This window comes from Balaenoptera acutorostrata, chromosome 7 (assembly GCF_949987535.1).
Source record: "Balaenoptera acutorostrata chromosome 7, mBalAcu1.1, whole genome shotgun sequence".
NCBI lineage: Eukaryota > Metazoa > Chordata > Mammalia > Artiodactyla > Balaenopteridae > Balaenoptera > Balaenoptera acutorostrata.
Genome location: NC_080070.1, coordinates 14,471,527 through 14,493,555, shown reverse-complemented (window position 1 = coordinate 14,493,555; position 22,029 = coordinate 14,471,527). Strand labels below are relative to the sequence as shown.

Sequence of the window (22,029 nt, the reverse complement as noted above, 5' to 3'; positions counted from 1 at the left end):
CACTGAGGAGGGGAAGAGTTAGGAAGGTGCCTGAGCATTTTGATGCAGCTGGTGCTGCTGGCCTGAGAAAGTGACGGAGGCACGGCTCGCATGGCCCTGAGGGGAATGCTCCGCCTCTGAGTGGAGGACCAGAAAGATGTCCTTTAAGGGACCGGTGGTGGCTGGATTTAGCTGGGGAACGTTTCCCAAAGGAGGCGACTTGAGCAGAGGCTGTAGATTCCGGGCCTGAGACTAGAACTGCGGCCCGGGACAGACTGAGCGCGCGGAGGAGGAGGGCGCTCCGAGAGACTGATGGGGACAGCGGGAGGCGAAGGCGCAAGCAGCCCTGAGTGGTTCTTGGCGGTGAACCGCAGAGGAACTGTCTCTCCTCATCCCTGCAGCAGTCAGCCAATGAAAGACAGGCGCAGGGGGTCCCCAACCAATGGAAACCTGCCGCCTGCGGAGGAATTGCCAGTGGAAACATTGATGGAGACCTGGCCCAGCGCCTTCTCTTGGGGGCTGCTTTCCCAGAAGCCCAGGACAGGTGTGTATCAAGGACCAAAATACCAGGAGCGAGTTCATTTATTCAGCCATTCGGATTAGAGCGCCTGCTGTTTGTAAGGCACACGCCGTGGCCGGTGGAGGGGGCAAAGGAAGAAAGGGCGGAGGGCAGAGGGGCGGAAACACGCTTCCAGTCCTGAGCGTCTCGGAAGCTGGTGAAGGGTTTCTCCCGCTTCTCTATGTCCCGCGTTATTTTCCCTACTATAAACGTTAGCATCTTGTGATTGTGTAGTGCTTTAGTTTCCAAATTGCTTTCACAGGCGTGATCTTACTTGGTAATCCCTATAACCTAAAAAACAGGTATTATTACTCATATTTTACTAGCGAGAGAAGTGGGGCTCAGATAGATTCAAGCATATACCCAAAGTGTCACAGCTGTTAGTGATAGCGTTAGGACTAGAACTCAGGTGTCCTGACTGCAAATCCAGGGCTCTTTAAATTTATCAAAGGAAAGAAACCAGGCCTGCTTTATGATCCTGGTGCCCAGGGCACACTCAGCAATTAAAATGAAATCCAGAAGGACTGGGTTAATTTTTTTTTCTTTTACCTTAGTCATTGCTCTTTCTTAAAAAATAAATTTATTTATTTTTGGCGGCTTGGGTCTTCATTGCTGCACGCGGGCTTTCTCTAGTTGCGGTGAGCGGGGGCTACTCTTCGTTGCGGTGCGCAGGCTTCTCCTTGCAGTGGCTTCTCTTGTTGCGGAGCATGGGCTCTAAGTGAGCGGGCTTCAGTAGTTGTGGCGCATGGGCTCAGTAGTTGTGGCGCATGGGCTTAGTTGCTCCATGGCATGTGGGATCTTCCCCGACCAGGGCTCGACCCTGTGTCCCCTGCATTGGCAGGTGGATTCTTAACCACTGTGCCACCAGGGAAGTCCCCATTGTTCTTTCAAATTGCCCCTTGAAACACAGGTTAGCTCTGCTGTTATACACCTATGTGTGTAGAAGAGATTCCAGTGACTGACTGACAGGAAAGCCAGTACCATAGGTAAAAGCAAAATGAGGAGAATAAAGATAGGTTACCAGCTGTGGACTTCCTCCTCACCCACAGCCCTCAGGCCAACGGGAGACCTGAGGCCCACTCTGTCTTCTCTCATATTGGTTCTCCATCTGGAGATACTGCTTCCTGTCCCATGTGCTAGGCTTTGCCTGCCTAAAATAGGCTACACTCAAAGGGACCTCTGAGGCCTCCACCTCAGCCACCGCCATCACCCCACCCCTCCCCTGGCCACAATGACATTGGGGTTTTTGGGGGGTTTTTTTGCGCTTTTTTGGCTGTGAGGCATGTGGGATCTTAGTTCCCCAACCAGGGATCAAACCCAAGCCCCTTGCATTGGGAGTGCAGAGTCCTAACCACTGGACCGCCAGGGAAGTCCCACAATGACATTGTTAAAAGGAATTTTGCTCCCAGAGGATCTGTCACTCTGGGACTTGCTGTGTCTCTGCCACAGATGAAGTCTCTGGACTGTTCAGCAAAGTCGATGGTGCCCAAGGCTGAAAGCCCATCACAGTCATCTGCTGAGATTTTTTTTTTAAGCGTATATTATTGTTCAAAGACTCGAGGGGGATCTTAGTTGCCCCAGCAGGGATCGAACCCGTGCCCCCTGCAGTGAAAGTGTGGAGTCTTAACCGCTGGACCACCAGGGAAGCCCCTGCTGAGATTTTTTAAATGCACATCACTGAGCACATCTCTGGATTGTGATTCAAGAGGTCCTGGATGTGTGTTATTTGTTTTGTTTTCTTTTAAGTACTCTGAAGTGATTCAGATGACCAGCTAGATTGGGAACGCACAGATATAGAGAGACTTCCATCAGAAAATTTGAGATAACCCAAGTGTGAAATTGGCAGGTTACTGGTTAGATGAGGAACCTGTCATTCAGATGTTCATACTGCCTAAGCATGTGCAGAATGACAACTCCATTCATGAGAGAACCCAAAGGGGAACTAAAACCCCTCAAAGAAGGAAAATTCTGTGTTGAGTAATCTAAGACCTTACAGGGATATAAGGCTAGGGAACTGAGAATGGGTGGTACCTTACTTTGACTAAAATAAAATTTTAAAGTCAGTACTCTAAATAGAGGTAAGGTCAGTGACTCACATCTTACGTAACTTCCATTCTGATCAACGCGCACTGTTTATTTCCATTTATCATGCCTTACCCTCTAGACCAGCACTGTTAAATACAGTAGCCACCAGTCACATATGGCTATTGAGCACCTGAAATGTGGCTAGTCCAAACTGAGATGTGCTCTCAGTGTAAAATCAACACTGGATTTCAAAGACGTAGGAGAAAATGTAAGAGCTCAGTAACACCTTTAACACTGATTACATATTAAAACAATATTTTGGATCTGTTGGGTTAAATCAAATACGTTATTAAAATCAATTTCACCTGGGTTTCTCTTTTTACTTGTTTTCATGTAGCTGCTAGAAAATTTTAAATTACATATACGGCTTGTGGGGGCCAAAAACATTCTTGATCTAGGTGATGGAGATACACGTGTATGTGCGTGAGTGCTGAAATTCATCAAGCTCTGCCCTAAGCTTCGTGCACTGTACTGCTGTATATAAATAAAAATCAATTTAAAAAGTTAAAAAAACAAACAAGGGGCTTCCCTGGTGGCGCAGTGGTTAAGAATCCACCTGCCAATGCAGGGGACACGGGTTCGAGCCCTGGTCGGGGAAGATCCCACATGCCGCAGAGCAACTAAGCCCGTGTGCCACAACTACTGAGCCTGCGAGCCACAACTACTGAGCCCGTGTGCCACAACTACTGAAGCCCGCGCGCCTAGAGCCCATGCTCTGCAACAAGAGAAGCCACCGCAATGACGAGCCCATGCACTGCAACGAAGAGTAGCCCCTGCTCGCCACAACTAGAGAAAGCCCGTGCGCAGCAGCAAAGACTCAATGCAACCAAAAATACATTAATTAATTAAAACAAAAAACAAAACAAACAAAAAAACTAACAATGGCTTCCTGTTGCATTTAGAGCAATATCTAAGCTCCCCTCCTTGGTCATTGAGACCCAGCCTACTTCTCTACCTCATCGGATATCATTCTCCCCAGGGCTCACTGACTGTCCTGCTTTTCATATGTGCCTAGCTCGTGCCCACTTCTAGGCATTGGCATTTGTCTTTTCCTCTGTTTGGAAGGTTTTCCCTCCAGATCTTTACAATCATTCGTGTCTCAGCTCAAACATCACCTCCTTTTTTCCTTGAGTATCAGAATGTTGTTGGTCAAAAGAAACAAGAAACCCTAATTGGCTTAAATATCGAAGGGGATGTAGTGACTTGTGGAACTAAAAAGTCAGGGCCCTGGATCTGTGTCTCTGTGATTCTCTGATGTTCCCCTCTTCAGTGGGTCAGCTCTGTCCTCATGATGACCTCCTGTATGTTAGCAAAATGGCTGCAGCAAGCCCTGGCCTCACATCCATATCCCACCTCATCCAGAAAGAGAGTTTCTTGTTCTCCAACACTCAAAGGAAAGTACTGGACTTCACCTAACCCATCACTTAACCCAGGAGACTCGCACATGCTGATTCGCATATCCCTGAACCAACCCCTGAACCAGTCGCTGCTGAAAGGACCCAGATTAGACTTAGGCAGCTAAGGCCCCATCCCACCCAAATCTCTAGGCTGCCATGTATTTGGGAGATGCTGATGGGTGCTGGGGAGGCCACCAGCAGTGTCCTCCAGACCACTTTACCACCTCAGGGCTGGGCAAACTTTGTCTGTAAAGGGCCAAAGAGTAGATAATTAGGCTTTGTGTATCTCCTAAGGGTTTATTTTGTTTTATAATCCTTTAAAAATATAAAAATCATTCTTAGCTCATGGGCCTTACAAAAGTAGGCCAAGGGGTGGATTTACCCAAGGGGTGGATTTTGCCCAAGGGTCGTAGTTTGCCAACCCCTGAACCAGCCCATTATGATGCTTGTGGTGTCTAAATTTACTTTGTTAATTTGTTTCCCCTGACTACAACATAAGCTCTGTGAGAACAGGAGCTGTATCTGCCTTCTCAGCACCTAAAATAGTGATGGGCACATAGCAGATGCTCAGTAAGTGCTCATTGGATGGATGCCGAAGAAAAGTTCTTGGCAGAGCACGTCAGGACCCAGTGCCTAGCTCTGACCTGGGTTTTTCTGCCCTCCCTGTCTGGGGGACACAGCTGCCCCCATACTGACCAATGGAGGAATGGGCAGGGCTGCCACTGGCTCACAAGGTGTCTTTACACAAATCAGGAAAAGATAACGCTTTCTGGCTGGTGCAGCCCAGCACCCAGGACCATGGTGAGTGGTTGACAACTGGACTCCAGCCCCCACTTGCCCCCTTGGAGGGTGCCCTTGGGTAAGATGCATCTTGCACGGTTGTGTAAAGCAGCTCTGGGGCGGAGTTCTAAGATCTCACCTTTTATTGTTCCCACCCTCGATGGCAAAATCCTCTGCTGGTGCTCTGCCTACTTTTACTCTCTTTTCTTTCACCAACTCCCAATCCCCTCTTTTTCCAGTTTTCTTCAATAAAATGACTACAATTTGCATGTATTGAACTGAAATTCTCATTTGGTACTTGGAAGTGTATCCAAGTGTATAGAATGTGGCATACGGGGAATTATGGTTGAGGAGGGATTTCTGTCCTGTGGATTTTCTACACCTCATGAAAGACAGTGGGAAACGAGGAAAAGGACCAACCAAAGTTGCCAAGGAAATAGGGAAGCTGCCATAAAAATACAGAGTAATACATTGAGGGTTCTTCTCTCTGGAAAGACAAAGGCTAAGAAGGAATAATATCTGTGTGATCATGGATGTTATGGTTAGTGGTTATGAACTCAGTCACCCAATCCTGAACAACCAGGGGGCTCTGCTTAAAGCTTGAGAGAATGATGTTTAGGAATAATAGAAGAAAATCGGACTTCACTTGGTGGGTGGTAAGTTCATGGAACTTATTACCCCAAGCAGGAGTCAGACTGGAAATTAAAATGCCCAGTACGCTGTGGAACACTTTGCTGTGGACAGACCGTAATGACTTAGGAAGGGGACTGAGGATGCCTTGGGATATTGGGATGTGCTCTTGGAGGTTGCAGACAGGGAGTACCACTGGCTGTTCACAGCCCTTCCCATCGTGCCCTTGGCAGGGACAGAGCTCTGAGCGAGGCAAGACCCAGAGCTGAGACTGCCCCTGCACGCCCTGGGCAGTCTGGAAGATTGCCTTGCTGAGGGGAGGGGATCTCATAGATGAATTTCCCCGCTTGGGTTTCCTTAGGCCAGCTACAATCTTTTGCTGAGAATCCAGGGGTCACTGAGACGATAAAATGATGTTTGTGGAAACTTTACATTAATGTCTATTCTGCCCAATGGGAACTCACCTGCTGTCATTACAATAGCTAACAAATAATTATGCACTATGTGCTATTATAAGCACATAATCACTTAATCCTTCTAACAACCCTGAAGGATGGGTCGCACTATGTCATCATCCTATTTGACAGATGGAAAAACTGAGGCAGAGGGAAATAACTTTTCCAAGGTCTCATAGCTAATAAGTGATCCAGGATTGAAACTCAGGCTGGCTGACTCTGGAGTACACACATAACACTTCCCCACTAAACTGGGGTTCAGGCCACTCCTGCACTTCTGCTGGGGTGACACCTCTCGGCTCCAGTCAGGTGCCGCCAGGAAGGAATGCAGACCCATTTTATCCATTTATTCGAGAAAAGTCATGAGAGTCAACACTGGGGTCTAGATCAAACAAATCCAGCTAAATCCCCCTGAACTCATCCGGCTCCTGACTTCTGCTCCGTCCACACCACCTCTCCAGCAATATGCCTTACGGACAGGTTGCTGTGATCCATGTCCACGGACACAAGTCACTAGGCGTGGGCTCTGAGCAGAGCAGGGGAGACTGGCAGGACATGCGTACAGAAGAACCTCAGGGGGGCAAAGGCTGCCGGGCTGGGGTGCTTCTGGGGTCTGTCCCCGAAGGAACAGGCTTGCTGGCCCTGTCACTCAGCAGTGATTAGTAATCTCTCAGGTCCCTTGCAGTTCCAGGACTCAACGAATCTATGAATGTCATCACAGAAAGGAACATGTAAGGCTCTAAGGCAGAGAGTTGTTTGATGTGTGGGAAGATAGGCTCTGTGGAGTATATATAACCTGATCGTCCACCCTAAGCCCATAAACCACACAGAATGTGCAGAACCCAAGGCTACGTGGTGTGGTGTGGGCTGAGAAAACTGGCAGGACAGAAGGCAGGGCAAGGAGCCTGCGGCATCAAGTGGAGCCTTCCTACAGGGTCACCCCGTAAGGTTGGGCAGGTCGTGCACTGCACCTCGAGTGCACAGGGAAGATCGGGGGCCTTTTTCTAGTTTACACAAAGGCACTGTTCACTAAGCTGAGCACTCATGGGGCTGTGTTTCCCCAGAGGGGGGACCTTTTCTAATTCACATCGAGTTCCCATATATAGCAGGAGACCCTGAAGAAGTTTGGGGTGCTGCTGTACTCTTCCACACACCCCCGCTATATTCTATTTCTTTCTTTCCATCTTTTCTACTATTGAGAGTGCAGGTAGAATTTGGGGGTCCAGGAATTCTACCCTGGTTCGCCCACCCCTCCCTTCCTGCGGGGCTCCTGGGGACTGGGGCACACACATGGGATAAAGGCAAATAGCACAGAGCCTGACACACCATCCCGGGGCAGGGACACCGGGATCCAAAGCTCTGACTCCCCTGCCCCCGACACAAGCCCTGGGAGGAAGACGAGGGAGGGCCAGGAGGCCAGGCTGCCAGAGGACCTTGGTTGTTTCCTCATTCCATCCCGAGCTGGAAAAGCCAGTGAGGAGGGCAAGGTCACCCAGCCCCTGGGAGCAGGGAGTGGGAGAAACGCGGCACATGACCCTTTATGACACAGGAGCCCCACCCCCTCATGAGTCTGGCTGAGCCAGTGCCCTGGATCCTGACCAAACAGATTATGGCTTCCCCGGAGGGAGGCCAGCAGGGGCGGAGGCTCTCCCTGTGCAGGAACAGAGTCTCACGGAGTCCTCACAGTTTCCCTTTTCACAGATGAGGAAACTGAAACGCTGCCTAAATAAGGATAAGGAATTTGGTCAAGGGCACGTAACTAGGAAGGTGCAGAGCTGGGCTTTGAACCTGGGCTGTTCGCTGTGGCGTTTGCCCAGGTGCCCCTTCGGGACGGAGGACAGCTCCCAGCCAGTCCCTCCCCAGGAATGGCCCTGCCTCAACGGAGCTGCCTCATCCAATGTCCAACAGGGGCCCCTTCCCGGGGGGCAGCCCAAGGCCAACTCACCCGTGCGGGGCTGGAGGTGGGGTACCCTATCCCAGCCCGGCCCCAGTTTGGGATGACTCTGGGCAGAGCATGGGGCTTTGGTTGCAGCTGTGCTGCATTCTGACATCTTCTGCCCTCGCTTGCTCACAGCCGCTGCTGCTGGGAGCGCTCGCCAGGAAACACCCTGCACGCAAGTCTCCCTCTCACAGGTGGCTTTGGGGGCATCCCACCTAAGACACCTGCACGCCCACATCTATGAAATGCTGCCTCCCCACCTCAAGCTTGCCAGGATGAAAGAACCAGGAGTCCAAACAGGGGAGGCTGAGGCAACCCAGAGATGAACAACAGCAGGAGGCCACCACCCCCCTAGGCTGGAGGGACAGGAGAAAGGGGCAGTGATACCTGAGCCCAGGGATCACCCAGCGGAAGCTCTAAACACAGCTGGTCACACTGGGTCTGTCTGGGAGAAACAGAAGCTGCTACAGGAGACGCCCCTGAAGGTGGGAGTGTGTGGGTAAGACCCTGGCTTCTCCCTTCGTTCCAGCTTGAATTTTATGATTATGGACTACTTACGCACACAGGGAGTTTAAACCTAGGTTGAAATTTGCACATATTTGGGTAATATTAAAAATTTAACATTTTAAGTCTGTTCTGGATCGATGATAATTTTTTATTTTCAAAGGGAAACATTGCTGCAGAATGATATGCCAGGGGGAGGACCCCAGACCATCGCCAGCCCCGGCCCCAGTGCCAGTCAAGCCCTTCACACCCTTAAAGGTCCAGAGTTTCTATTGCTTTTATCCTTTCTGGATTGGGGGTGGGTAGCCTTAAACAGCCCTGAGAGCCTGGAGGATTTTAGGGCCAGAAGGGTTCCTAGAGGTTTCCTTGTTCACTCATTCTACCCCAAGCCCAGAGCCCTTTAGCGAAGCTTGGACAACCCATCCCATGGAGGGGGCCCCATAGCTTTGGGTGACTATCAGTCCTGGGGATTGGAGACACCTTGGGGCTTTTTAATCTCAGCCTAGATGGGTGCTTCTGTGTGTGTGTGGGTGGGTGGGTGGGTGTGCGTGCGTGTGTGTGTGTGTAGTCTCCACCTTTGTAGTTCACGGGAGAATAGTTGTCTGGGCACATCTTTTAAATCCAGAGGAATCATTGGCATTGGTAATAGATTGTGAATATATTTGATTTGTATTCCAATGGAGGGGAAAGCTCCAGGAAGGGAAACAAGATCCAGTGGAGAGATGAGGATGGAGGAGCCTGGCCCAGCTCCTGGCTCCAAGGAGGCCAGGCCCAGCCCTGGAGACTAGCTCTTATCAGCCGGCTGGGGACCTGGGCAGAAGGCACATCTGCTTCTGTTTATTCTTCCTCTTTATCTTAATGGGTCCCCCCCACCTATCGCTCCCTGGAATATCCCTCACCACCACTTGGATACTCAGGTACCTCTCCCTGCCCTGGGCAAAGACCCAGGGAGGGAGGGGATGGGGGAGGACAGGCCGGACATCTGGTGTCCGGGTTAAGGCTCCTCACTAAACACCACGCCAGGCTTAACTGGACGCTAAGGTGAAGGTGGAAAAGAAGGAAAAGAGTAAAAGGCCAAAGACCTTCCTCCTGGAAAGGAAACTGGCAGGTTTCTAGGAGCAACCTTAGCTCTAAGAGAAATGTAATTACATTTAAATTTCGGGTTACACCTAAGCTAATAACTATAACTGGAAATTCCTGTGGGAGCAGGAAGTTTTCTCTCATTAAGAGATAATAGAGAGTCACTCGCCCTTGAACCCAGAACAGTCAGTTTCGAGCCAGGAGGACTTTACTTAGGTACGGCCTCTACCAGCCCACAGGGCACCTTTGTGCAAATTAGAAGAAGGGGCCCCTTCTTTCAGGTGTCACAGCCCTCAACTGGGCGAGTCACCTCCCCCAACTTCCCCAGCACCCTGGGCCAATGAGAACCAGGACACAGCTACATAATCACAGCAGCTCTCCCTCCTGCCCCTATCTATCCCTTCCATTAACCTGTACAGCTTAAGTGCTGAACAGACCACCCCAGAAACAGAGAAAAATTCTGCAGCTATGAGAAGCTTGGAAGGCTTTAACACTAACTTGGTCCAAAGTCCCTGCTCCAGTTCATTCCATGATAAGGCTTCTGGTTGAGTTGCTAATCACATTCCAGGCCTGACCCAGGTTATCCTAAACTGTGATTACTGGCAATTTAGAATTAATGAGAAAGTTACCAAATTTCTCAAGGATTTCTTTCTTTAAATTTTACGTAATGCCTATCATCTTAAAGCATGGGGTTTTTGTTGTTTTGTTTAGTTATAGATATAATGAAGTTCAGTTCTTTTAAAGCAGTTTCTCTTTTTGTAGCAAAATTGGCAATATGGCATGGTGGTTCCAAGCTTGATTTTGGAGTCAGAATGATCTGAGTTCTGATTTTAAGTCCTCCGCTTGCTAGCTGAATGGTCCTGTGCAATTTACTTAACTTCTCCACACCCTGGTTTCCTCATTTGTAGAAGGGGGATACATAAGTGTATTGACCACAAAGAATTAGTATGTGAATTAAATGAGGTGATGCATGGAAAACACTTGCAGGGTGCCTGCACATAGTACCTAATAAACATTAGCTATTATTAAGCTTATTTTAAATGGTAAGGAAAGTGACACCTTACTTATGGGTAATTGAGAAGGATGGGCTTGTTTTCTGCCCCTTGAACAAATGGCCAATCCCAAGTCTCAGGCAGGAAAAGTGAGCCTAGGGCATCATATCGTGCCAGAAGACAAGGAAGTATTCAAAGACATAGGAGCTAGCTGGAAAGGATTCATACTGGCCAAATTTGAAACAATTTGAGCATCAAAATAAATAATGACTACAGGGGCTTCCCTGGTGGCGCAGTGGTTGAGGATCTGCCTGCCAATACAGGGGACACGGGTTCAAGCCCTGGTCTGGGAAGATCCCACATGCCGCGGAGCAACTAGACCCGTGAGCCACAATTACTGAGCCTGCGCGTCTGGAGCCTGTGCTCCGCAACAGGAGAGGCCCCGATAGTGAGAGGCCTGCACACCGTGATGAAGAGTGGCCCCCACTTGCCGCAACTAGAGAAAGCCCTCGCACAGGAACGAAGACCCAACACAGCCAAAAATAAATAAATAAATAAATAAAATTTTAAAAAATAAATAATAATGACTACAGTTGGTAACACAATGAATACAACAAAATCCACACGTTCACAGTGATATTCAAAACAAAAGAGAGAGGAAGGGAAATACCAGCCAATAAAAATGGAAGGAATGATAGAATTGGAAATCACTATTTTGCAGCCCCCAGTAAAATAAGTGACTTAGGCAAAGATTAACAATGGAACCATTGGATGAAAGGTTATAGAGAGTAAGATAGTCGCATTGGGTTAAAATAACACCCACAGATGACTTACAAATTACCAAGTGGAAGATTTCTCTTTACAATGGAGAGATCTGGTAGTCACCATCTTAACCAAGCAATCAAACTGAGCATCACTAATAGCGCAACAATTATGCACCCTCTGATGTGATATAATCCAAAATACACAATACCACCTATGAATTACTTCTGCCAAAGTGACTAACAAACTTCTAACCAAGCCTCATGACCTACATTCCAGTTTACAGAAAATACAGGGATAGAGGAACAGTTAAATTATACCAAGAGAAATCAAAAAGACAAATTCACAGTGTGGAACATACTCTAAGACAATTGACCTGTGACAAAGGCTCTCTCCCTGACTTTAGTCAGGTTTCTTTGAACCCTCTTTCCACTAGGCCTCGACCTTGGTCCCCACCGTCTTGGACCGACCCAACCCAATCTTAGCAGAGTGCTGCTAAATCATCCCTCCACCCTCACTATCTGATCACCCTTAATATCTGATCCAGTTCATCCTCTTCTACCCAAGACAATGTCTAAGGACTTGACCTATCTTTAGCAAGACTCCCCCTGCCCTGCTCCACCACGTCTCCTATTAGTACATCTCCATCCACTGACTCCCTCACCTGCTCTTTGGCTGTAAATGCCCACCTGTCCTTGTTGAATTTGGAGTCGAGCTCCCTCTCTCTCCCCTGTTGCAATAATCTTGAATAAAGTCTTCTTTATAGTTTGAGAATTCTTTTTTCTTTAACACCTGGATACTTCAAAAACTTAATGTCATTTTTTAAAAGGGTGGATTACTACAGAATAAAAGAAATTAGAGAAATTAAAAGAATTTAATTACATTCTTTTAATTAAATAGAATTTAATTAAATAGAATTAAAAGAAATTAGATAACAATCAAATGAATATCAGATATCTGGGTTGGATCTTGACCAAAAAAGAAAAAAAAAATCTGCAAAAAGTTATTTTGAGGATAATTGGATCCTTTTGATTATGGATTGGAAATTATAGAATTATTCTTAATTTTCTTAGGTGTGGTAATGGTATTGATTATGAGGAGAATGTCCTTACTCCTTTGAAATACCTACATTTTGGTAACTCCTGTACTTAGAGGTTGTATTAGTTTCCTAGAACTGCTATAACAAATTACCACAAACTGGGTGGTTTACAACAACAGAAATGTATCCTCTCTCGGTTCTGGAGGCTAGAAGTCTCAAATCAAGGTATCAGCTGGACCATGCTCTGTCTGAAGGCCCTAAGGGAAGATCCATCCTTGCTTCTTACTACCTTCTGGTAGTTGCCGGCAATCCTTGGTGTCCCTTGGCTTATGACAGCGTTAACTGCATCTCTGCCTTCATGGTCACTTGTCCTTCCCTGTATGTCTCTCTGTGACTTCAATCTCTCTCTCCCCTTATAAGGACATCAGTTATTGCATTTAGGGCCCACCCTAACCCAATATTCTCTCATCTTAACTTGATTACATCTGCAAAGACCCTATTTATAATAAGGTCACATTCACTGGTACCAAGCTGTTAGGACTTCAACCTCTCTTTGGGGGGAATATAATTCAACCCACAACAAGGATAAAATGTCAGGATGTCTGAAATTTACTTTCAGATGTCTCAGCAAAAAATTTTATAGCTAGAGAAAGAGAGAAAGGGAAAAAAAAACCAAATGTCATGAAATGTTAATAATTGTAGAATGTAGGTGGAAGGTATAGGGTGAGCATTATAGTCTTTCAACTTTTCTGTAAGTTTGAAATTTTCAAAATAAAAAGTTGAAGGAAAAACAGATTCCTAGCAATTCCCCCATCCCACAATCCTGTTCTGTTTCATATATCTGAGGCAGGCCCAGGAATATGTACTTTTAATAAAGGTTCCCTTTTTTTTGGTGGGGCAGGGCACACCACCTGGCATGTGAGATCTTAGTTCCCCAACCAGGAATTGAACCTGTGCCCCCTGCATTGGAAGCATGGAGTCTTAACCACTGGACTGCCAGGGAAGTCCCAGGGTTCCCATTTTTAATAAGCACTTGAAGGTGATTCTAATGCACTGCTAGGGTTGAAATGTACTAGTTGATGTCATAAACTCACATGGATATTATTTAAATCCCCTGCCACCTTTTACTCTAAGATGTATCCTTTTGAGAACATAAATTTATGTAAAATTAAATCAACCAACACAGCATGCACATACATTCACACAAAGATGGTGAATATTTTAGTGAACACTGATCAATGTAACAATGTCTAACAATTTATTATTAGATATATATTTCACAATAGGGAAATATATCCAAAGTAAATTTATTTCCCTTGAACATCAATAGGCTTCAGCTAGGATTTTTTTGATCCCTCTCTCTGCTCTTATCTCTCTTCTGGATATATGCCTTTTTAAAAAAAATGTGTCTTTACTCATATTTTAGTGGGGTTTTGGGAGGAGGCTGAAGCTTATACACATGTTCAATCTGCTATGTTTAATGGGGAGTCCTCAGAACCCACAGTTTTCAACCCCAGTTTTATTGAAGTCAGCTTCCTCATGTAAACTAGCCCCAATTTCAAAATGGAAGTCAAGGAGAAATGTGACTCAGTTCACACAGTTTGAAGACCACTTTCCAAAAATGCTTTTGGCCTGTGTGGTTCAGTCTGAAGGATCAGTCTGAGTATAATTGTCTGACCATCATGTGTGGACTGTGTATACGCAGCCCAAACCCATAGCCCCAGCCTGGTCCTTTCTGATGAAACACCAGTGCCCACAAACAGAAGGTCCTCTTCTCTCACCATGGAATAAACAGGAAGGTCTCTTGGGACTGTGGTCTTAGGACTATAGCTCTGCCCCTAATTTCTGCAGACCCTTTACCAAGAACTGAGTCATTGCAACACCACGCTCAGCCAGCTGTCTCAGCACAAGAAAAGCTTTGCTGTGGTATGAGGTTTTGTGGGCTTCAAACTACATCTAGGTCAGCAAATTAAACTCCACAGTGTGGTTACCAAGTCCAGCTTCATCTAGCTAAAGGGCTGTCTGATTTCACCCTTTGGGCATTGGCCTTGGATACAAGGCCCCTCTGCGTGTGTTTAAGGTACAACACTTCAGGTCTAAACCCCTCGATGACACATGCCTAAACTCAGAATCTTATTTACTCCACCAGGGCTCCAGGGTATGTGAGAGTAACAATACTCCATCCCAGCAGATATATTGAGATTTGTGTGTGTGTGTTGGAACAAAGTGGGGAAGTGGCGCTGTATTTCTGTTCCTCAGTTTCACCCACTGTTTCTTTCCTGACACTTGTGTTTCTTTCCTGCCATGTTGACCCAAACATGAGCTTTTTTACTCAGTTCCCTTTCATGGAAGTTTTTCAGAATGATTTCACAACAGATGGCCAACTGGTCTACCTAGATAGAGCTTTACAAAGAGCAGTATCTCGATGGGGTAGGGTGTGTCGCCTTGGTTCAGGAACTGGGCTGTAGATTTATAGTGGATAAAGTCTGCAGAGATTAAATCTTGTTAAAAATTCAAAACAAGTCAGCAAATGCTTATGTGAAGGCCTGATGCTATCTGGGGCTCTGGAATACAGAAAAGAAAACCAGAGTTGCTGTCTTCCAGGAGCTCTTTAACTATGAAGGTAGGATTAACATTCTAGTGGATAGCTACATTTTTCACTACCTAGCACCCATGAATGCTTTTCCTGGTAATAATACTCCAAGTTCACTCTGGGAAGAACCCCTCCTCCATCCTTAGTCTGTGTGCTTTCAATGCCTGGTTCTAGAGCTGAGGTATAGACTTAAGGCCAGGCCACAGTGACCGGTTTAGAGATGGGCATGAAACCTAATAAAAGCCAATGATATACATGAGATGTTTGCTGATACTGTTTGGGGAAAGGTATGAGATACTTTTTGCTAGGATTACCACCAATAAGGATGATGTGAACCTGGAGCTGCCAAAAGCCACACGATGGAGCCTAAGAATGAGGCCAACACAGCAAAAGACAGATCAGAATGAAACAGAGAAACTGACTTCCTTGGTCAAGCCATTCTTGATGTTCCATATATTCCTAGACTTTTCTGCTAATTGTCCCAGTAGTTATTTTTATTTGTTTAAGCTAGTTAGATGGGGGTTTTCTTTAAGATGCAACTAAAAAAGCTCCGTGTTGCAACTAAAAGGTTGAACAGTGTCTCCCCAAAATTCACATCCACCCAGAATTTCAGAATGTGACCTTATTTGAAAATAAGGTCTTTGAAGATGTAATTAGCTAAGGATGTTAAGTCGAAATCATCTTGGATATAGGGTATGCCCCAAATCTAATGACTGGTATCCTTATAAGATGAGGCGAAGACTAAGAAAGACACAGAGACACAGAGAAGAGAGCCATGTGAGAGAGACGGGGGTTGGAGTCATGCTACTAAAGGCTTAGGAATGCCTGGTACCACCAGAAGCTAGGAAGAGGCAGGGAAGCATTCTCTGACAGAGCATTCAGAGGGAGCATGGGCCTTCTGACAGCTTAATTTCGAACTTCTCGCCTCTAACGGTAAAATTTCCATTGTTTTAAGCGAGTTTGTGTCCTTTGTTACAGCAGCCCTAGGAAACGAAAACACTGTAATATGTGAAATAATTCAATAAATATTTACTGGCACCTAATATGTGTCCAAAGAGGTTTTAGCATAAAATTCAGAGAAAAGGGATATGGAGAATGTAGAGGGATATTTGAGCTGGGACATCATGAAGCCTGAAGAACTGTCTGCCCCAACTACCTGTCCCACCATGGGTGCCTCTGGAAGGTCCTGGAGAAACTAGAATTTATGTTCTCTGAACTCCTCTTTCTGGCCTTCTGGTAGGCCATTCTCCTAACATATGGACTTCTTCAGTAAGAAAATGAGCTCTGTTGGATAGAATTGAAAATATTTCTCCTAGCTTGTTCTTTGTCTTTTGACTTTGCTTAGAGTGATTTTTGCCTGGTAGAATTTTTGTTTATTAGTCAAATTTTTAAATTTCTTTATGGCTAATTTTTCCCCCCCAATTCCCCTGTGTTTTCGTCAAGTATGCTGTACTGTGGAGTAAGTTATTTCTTTTCCAATTTTTTTCTTCTTGTGGTAAAATACACGTAACATACAATTTACTATCTTAATCTTTTTTTCTTTGGCTGCATCGTGCGGCTTGTGGGATCTTAGTTCCCCAACCAGGGATTGAACCCAGGCCCCCAGCAGTGGAAGCGTGGAGCCCTAACCACTGGACCACCAGGGAATTCCCTTAATCATTTTTAAATATATAGTTCACGGTATTAAGTACATTCATATTTTTATGTAACCATCAACACCATCCATCGCCAGAACTCTTTTCATCTTACAAAACTTTAATTATACCCATTGAACAATAACTCCCCATTTCACCCTTCACCCAGCCCCTGGCAACCACCGTTCTACTTTTTGTCTCTATGATTTTGACTAAGTAAAAGGTAGCTTTCTTTTATCTTTACTGTGTTTCCCTTCACTGCACTTCCATCACCTTTATTGAGCGTTCCCAAAATATAGCAACAGTAATAATAGTACCATTTGTTGTGTCCAGGCATTGTACCCAGGGCTTAAGTACAACGGCTCTAATCTTTCCAGTATCTCTACAAGGCAGGTAGTATTCTGCCCATTTTACAGATGAGGAAAGTGTGGTCCAAAGAAGTTACACAAATTGCCCCAGTTAAGGGTCTCACAGCTCTTAATTGGAAAAGGGAAAAGTTGTGCTCGCGTTTGTCCAAGCCAAAGCCAAGGCTCTTCTCACAATACCATTCAGAAGCCTTGTATCTATGTCCTCAGCCTACAGACTGCTGATCTTGTCTCTCAAATGTTGATTATTCCTAGCTTGACCCTCATAGGAAAAACTTATTTTCAATTATCGCATATAACTTTTTCACCTTGTGTCCTAGTTACAAGACATAGCTCTATTAATATCACAGGAGAACAAAAGGAAATAGTTATTAAAAAGCAAATTCTATTGCCCTTGGTCAAGATTCCAAAGTATAAGACAAGTGTAGCCCTCAGTGGCTCCCAGGGTCTGGTCCCCCCTCCACTTTCTGCTCTCTCTCAGGTGGGTAACCTCCAGCTGCCATCTGGTTTTGTCCTAACCACAGGAAAGCACAGGAGAGTTTGAACTTTGCCCCATTTGAACTCTTTTTCCTGTGTGAGAGCTCAGCTTCATTTAAGGAAGTGCAAACAATGGTGAATGATACTTGTATGTTTGCTAGGGCTGCCCTAATGATGTGGCTTACATGACAGAAATGTTTCATACTTCTGGTGACTAGACATTTGAGGTGAAGGTGTGAGCAGGGTTAGTGTCTTTTGAGGCCTCCTCCCTTGGATTGTAGATAGCTGTCTTCTCCTTGTGTCTTCATGTCGTGTAAGAGTCTGCTTGGGCTGCCATAACAAAATACAATAGACTGTGTGGCTTAAACGACAGATATTTGTTTTCTCACAGCTCTGGAGGCCAGAGTCCAAGATGAAGGTGCTGGCCTGGTCAGGTTCTGGTGAGAGCTCCCTTCTTGGCTCAGAGGCAGTCACCTTCTCACTGTCTCCTCACATGGTGGAGAGAGTTCTAGGGGTCTCTTTCTCTTCTTACAAAAGGGTACTAATCCTGTCGAGAGGGCCTGTCTTAGCTCAGGCTGCTATAACAGAATACCATAAACTGGGTGGCTTATAAACAACAGAAGTTTATTTCTCATAGTTCTAGAGGCTGGAAGTCTAAGCTCAGAGTGCCAGCATTGGTCATGTTCTGCTGAGGGCCTTCTTCCAGGTTGCAGATTACTGACTTCTTGCACCATCATGTGGCAGAGAGCAGAGCACAGGAAGCAAGCTCTCTTGTGACTCTTGGAAGGGCACTAATCCCATTCATGAGAGCTCCACCCTTACGACCTCATCTTATGCTTATTAGCACAGAAGCCCCACCTCCTAATACTGCCACACTGAGGGGTATATAGTTTCAACATATGCATTTTGGAGGACACAAACGTTCAGTCCCTAACAGGGCTCCACCCTCATAACCTCATCTAAACCTAACTATCTCCCAAAGTTTCCATCTCCAAATACCATCACCTTGGAGGGTTAAAGCTTCAACATGCAAATCTGGGGGTTTTTAGTCCATAGCACAATGTCTTTTCTACCAGTCTGTGTCCAAATTTCTCTTCTTAAGAGGACACTACTCCAATGACCTCATTTAACCTTAATTACCTCTGTAAAGGCCCTATCTCTAAAGACAGTCACAGTCTGAGGTCCTGGGAGTTAGGATTTCAACATATGAATTTTGAGGGGACAAAATTCAGCCCAAGACACTACTCTTTGAGCCTCACAGAATGAAAAGATTTTTTCCAAGTCTGGCATTACTAAGCCCTTTCATGCCTGTGATATATTCAAGGACTCTCAGATTCACCAGCTGTCCACTACCCATACCCTTACTCCCAGCAGCTTATTATTACACAAGTGCTCAAATATACAGAAAGGTTGAAAGAATAGCACAATGATTACCCATATACCCACGACTTAAATTTAAAAATTGTTGACATTTTGCTATTTTTGCTTTATCTCTATATGCGTGTTTTTTGTTTGTTTGGTTCTTTTTTTTTGCCAAAATGCTTGAACGTTAAGTTTTGGAAATCATATTTCACTCCTAAATACTTCAGTATGTGCCTCCTAAAAATCAACATAGTTGATGATCCTTGCCTGAATCAGTTATTTCGATTGCCCTCCTACCAGTTTAAACTTGAGTTTATGCCTCAAAAGGCCGAGGCCTGGAATCTAGTAATTAACGTAAGTAGGAAGATGAGGCTCAATCTCTTACCGCTAGAAGCCTTTCTCTTTCCTGTGACTCCTCTCACTTAACTCCCCAGCCTGTGGAGACCAGACCTGCTGGCTGGTTCCCTGGTGCCTGGAAATTCAACACTAGGAGAACAAGAATCCGAACCATTTGTGGGGCTGAGTGGAAGGCAAGGGAAGTGCCAAGGTGAAATAAGACAAACCAAATAAGTACATCTGAAATTACAAGCAGGATAAGCTGAAGAAAGTACCTGATGCTGAGGTGAAGATCCCAGCAGACAGGAGGAGTTCCGTGACTCAGGGTGTCCCGAAGAGCACAGCTTCTGTGTGCAGGCCAGGGAGGATTGGGCCATCCCAGGGGCTCCCAGGTGGCTCGGGAGCCCCGCTCTTCTGTCCCACCATCCACTCCACCCACTCCACCCACTCCTCCCACACCAACACTGGGAGCTGCAGGAGCCCTGGGAAGTGTGTTTGTGGAGCCTGTGAGAACCCAGGGCAGCAGGGCCTGGCTCTGCTCCCCCCAAATTCCACTTTCCTCCTGCCCCTTGTCGGGCTATCTTCCTGCCCCCTCCCACTAAGTGCTGTAGGAGCTTCCTGCTGCGTTTCCCATTACCTTAGCACTGCAGCACCTGGGAGAGATTTAGCGTCGCTGGCAAACCTGGAGAGCTCATTGTGTACTTCCTTTTCAACATGATTTGTAAAATAAAATATTGAATGAGATCAGTTCCAGCACTTTCCCTTGAGATCCATGTAAAATCTACAGAGAAGTGCCCTGGGGCTTCTTGTTTTGAACCTGACCTGTTCCTGGCAGACCTTCTGCCCTGGTCTCATCACACTGAAAAACCTGGGCAGACTTAACCCCCTCTTTCTCCTCCTTCTCTCCATCCCCTGCCCTGCTCCTTCTGATTCAGGCAAAAGGGCAGGACTCAGGCCTCAGGGGACCCACAAGGCAGGAGAGGTGGCTAAGTCACTTTTTAGTCATATCCCTTTTGGTCTCTGCATTATGCTCGCCCCTTTCTTTCCTAGATAACATTTCATGAAAGTTGGGAAACCACCCCCTTCATTTTCGGGGGGCAGAGGAAATGCAGAGCCACCTGGACAAAACTTCCCCTGATGTTCTCAGAGACAGCAATCCTCAGAGTGGGGTGTGGCTTACAAAGAGCGAACAGGTCAAGTTCAAAAGCAGATACCTGGCTTGGCCTGACAGTTGGGGAAAACAATCGGGGAATGGTCACGAAATGGGGAAGGTGAACCATAAAGCTCTTCCTACCTACTTTAAGGTAGTTAAATCCTAATGACAAATGGCAGGACGATTGTTGTGTGTCTACCCAGCACCCCTCCCTAGCTTCTCCTATACATAGACCCCAGCCCCCAACTACAGGGTTTGCCTGTGACCCAGGCTGTCCAATCACGGTACACTGTTCCCCTGTCCCTGCTGCCACGCAGCCCAGAGAAACCTACTGTAATTGACTGCAATTTAAAAGCAGGTACGATAAAGCTGCTGGGTGCCTGCCCCAATATTCATTTTCATCTTATTCCTCAGTAAAAGAAGTCCAATTTTTAAAAATTGTGGTAAAACTCATGTAACAGCATTCATACTTTTAAGGTGTACAATTCAGTATTTACTACAATCACAGGTTGTGCAACCATCACCACTGTCTAGTTCCAGAACATTTCCATCACCCATAGAATTTATCCTATTCAGGTGTCAGTGCTGCCAGCTCAAAGACTTCATTTCTCAACTTCCCGTTCAGTGAGATGAGGCTTTCTGACTAGGTTTTAGCCAATGAAATGTGAGCAGAAGTGTGAGGGACTCCCAGAAAAGCTCCTTAAAAGGAAGTGGGGCTTCCCTGGTGGTGCAGTGGGTGAGAATCTGCCTGCCAATGCAGAGGACACGGGTTCGAGCCCTGGTCTGGGAGGATCCCACATGCCGCGGAGCAACTAAGCCCGTGAGCCACAACTACTGAGCCTGCGTGTCTGGAGCCTGTGCTCCGCAACAAGAGAGGCCGCGATAGTGTGAGGCCCGCGCACCGCGATGAAGAGTGGCCCCTGCTTGCCACAACTAGAGAAGGCCCTCGCACAGAAACGAAGACCCAACACAGCCAAAAATAAATAAATAAAAATTAAAAAAAAAAAAAAAAAAAAGGAAGTGGCAGCCTTCTGTCCTATCCTGCTTCTTTCCTCTGCTCATCTTAAACATCAGCTGTTCATCTGTGGGTTTGGTGGAGGAGCTGGGCTAGTTGGGGTGTTCACCCTTGCCGTGGTCAGTACAGGTCTTAAGAAGGAGTTGCCTTCTTGGTTGGGATTAACAGATACACACTACTATATGTAAAATAGATAAACAGGGGAATTCCTTGGCGGTCCGGTGGTTAGGACTCCACACTTCCACTTCAGAGGCACCAGTTTGATCCCTGGTCGGGGAATTAAGATCCTGCAATGCACGCAACGCATGGCTCCCCACAAAAAAAAAAAACAAAAACAAAAAAAAAGATAAACAACAAGGACCTACTGGACAGCACAGGGAACTGTTCTCAATATCTTGTAATAACCTATGATGGAAAATAATCTGAAAAAGAATATATAGAGAGAATATATAACTGAATCACTTTGCTTTTCACCTGAATCATTGTAAATCAACTATACTTCAATTTAAAAAAAATAAAAGGAGTTCCTGCTTCTACAAACTACCATTGAAAGCAGCCTAGCCCCAGATCCACACAAGGGTGTGAAGACCACCACGTATGGTTCCTTGGAGAGCCACAAATGGAACTGGCTGCCAGCCCTGCCCATGGTACTGTGTTGTCTCAGCTGGAGATCCATCTCTGAAGTACCCCCATTTGATTTGACTTTTCTGACATAACCTAATGTCTGTCTCCGAGCAGCTTAAACTTTGACCGCTAGAGCCCCCTCCCATGACTGATGAGCCCCCCTCTGTTACACGTGGCGCCCTGGACAAGCTTCTACAGCCCTCGCTCTGCACCAGGCTCTGATCTAAGCACCTCACGTGGATCGGCTCACCATCCTCACAGTAACCCTA

At 46.2% G+C, this 22,029-nt stretch overlaps 1 protein-coding gene across 1 annotated transcript in view; it reads right to left on the bottom strand.

The window, feature by feature from the left end:
• Nucleotides 1-779: 779 nt before the first annotated feature.
• Nucleotides 780-22,029, bottom strand: part of SLC37A3 (solute carrier family 37 member 3) — a 118,209-nt gene continuing 96,959 nt past the window's right edge. Inside the window, exon 15 of the mRNA XM_057550055.1 lies at nt 780-829. Within this exon, the coding sequence (XP_057406038.1) occupies nt 795-829 (35 nt within the window). The 3' untranslated portion in view covers nt 780-794. The remainder of the gene's footprint in view (nt 830-22,029) is intronic.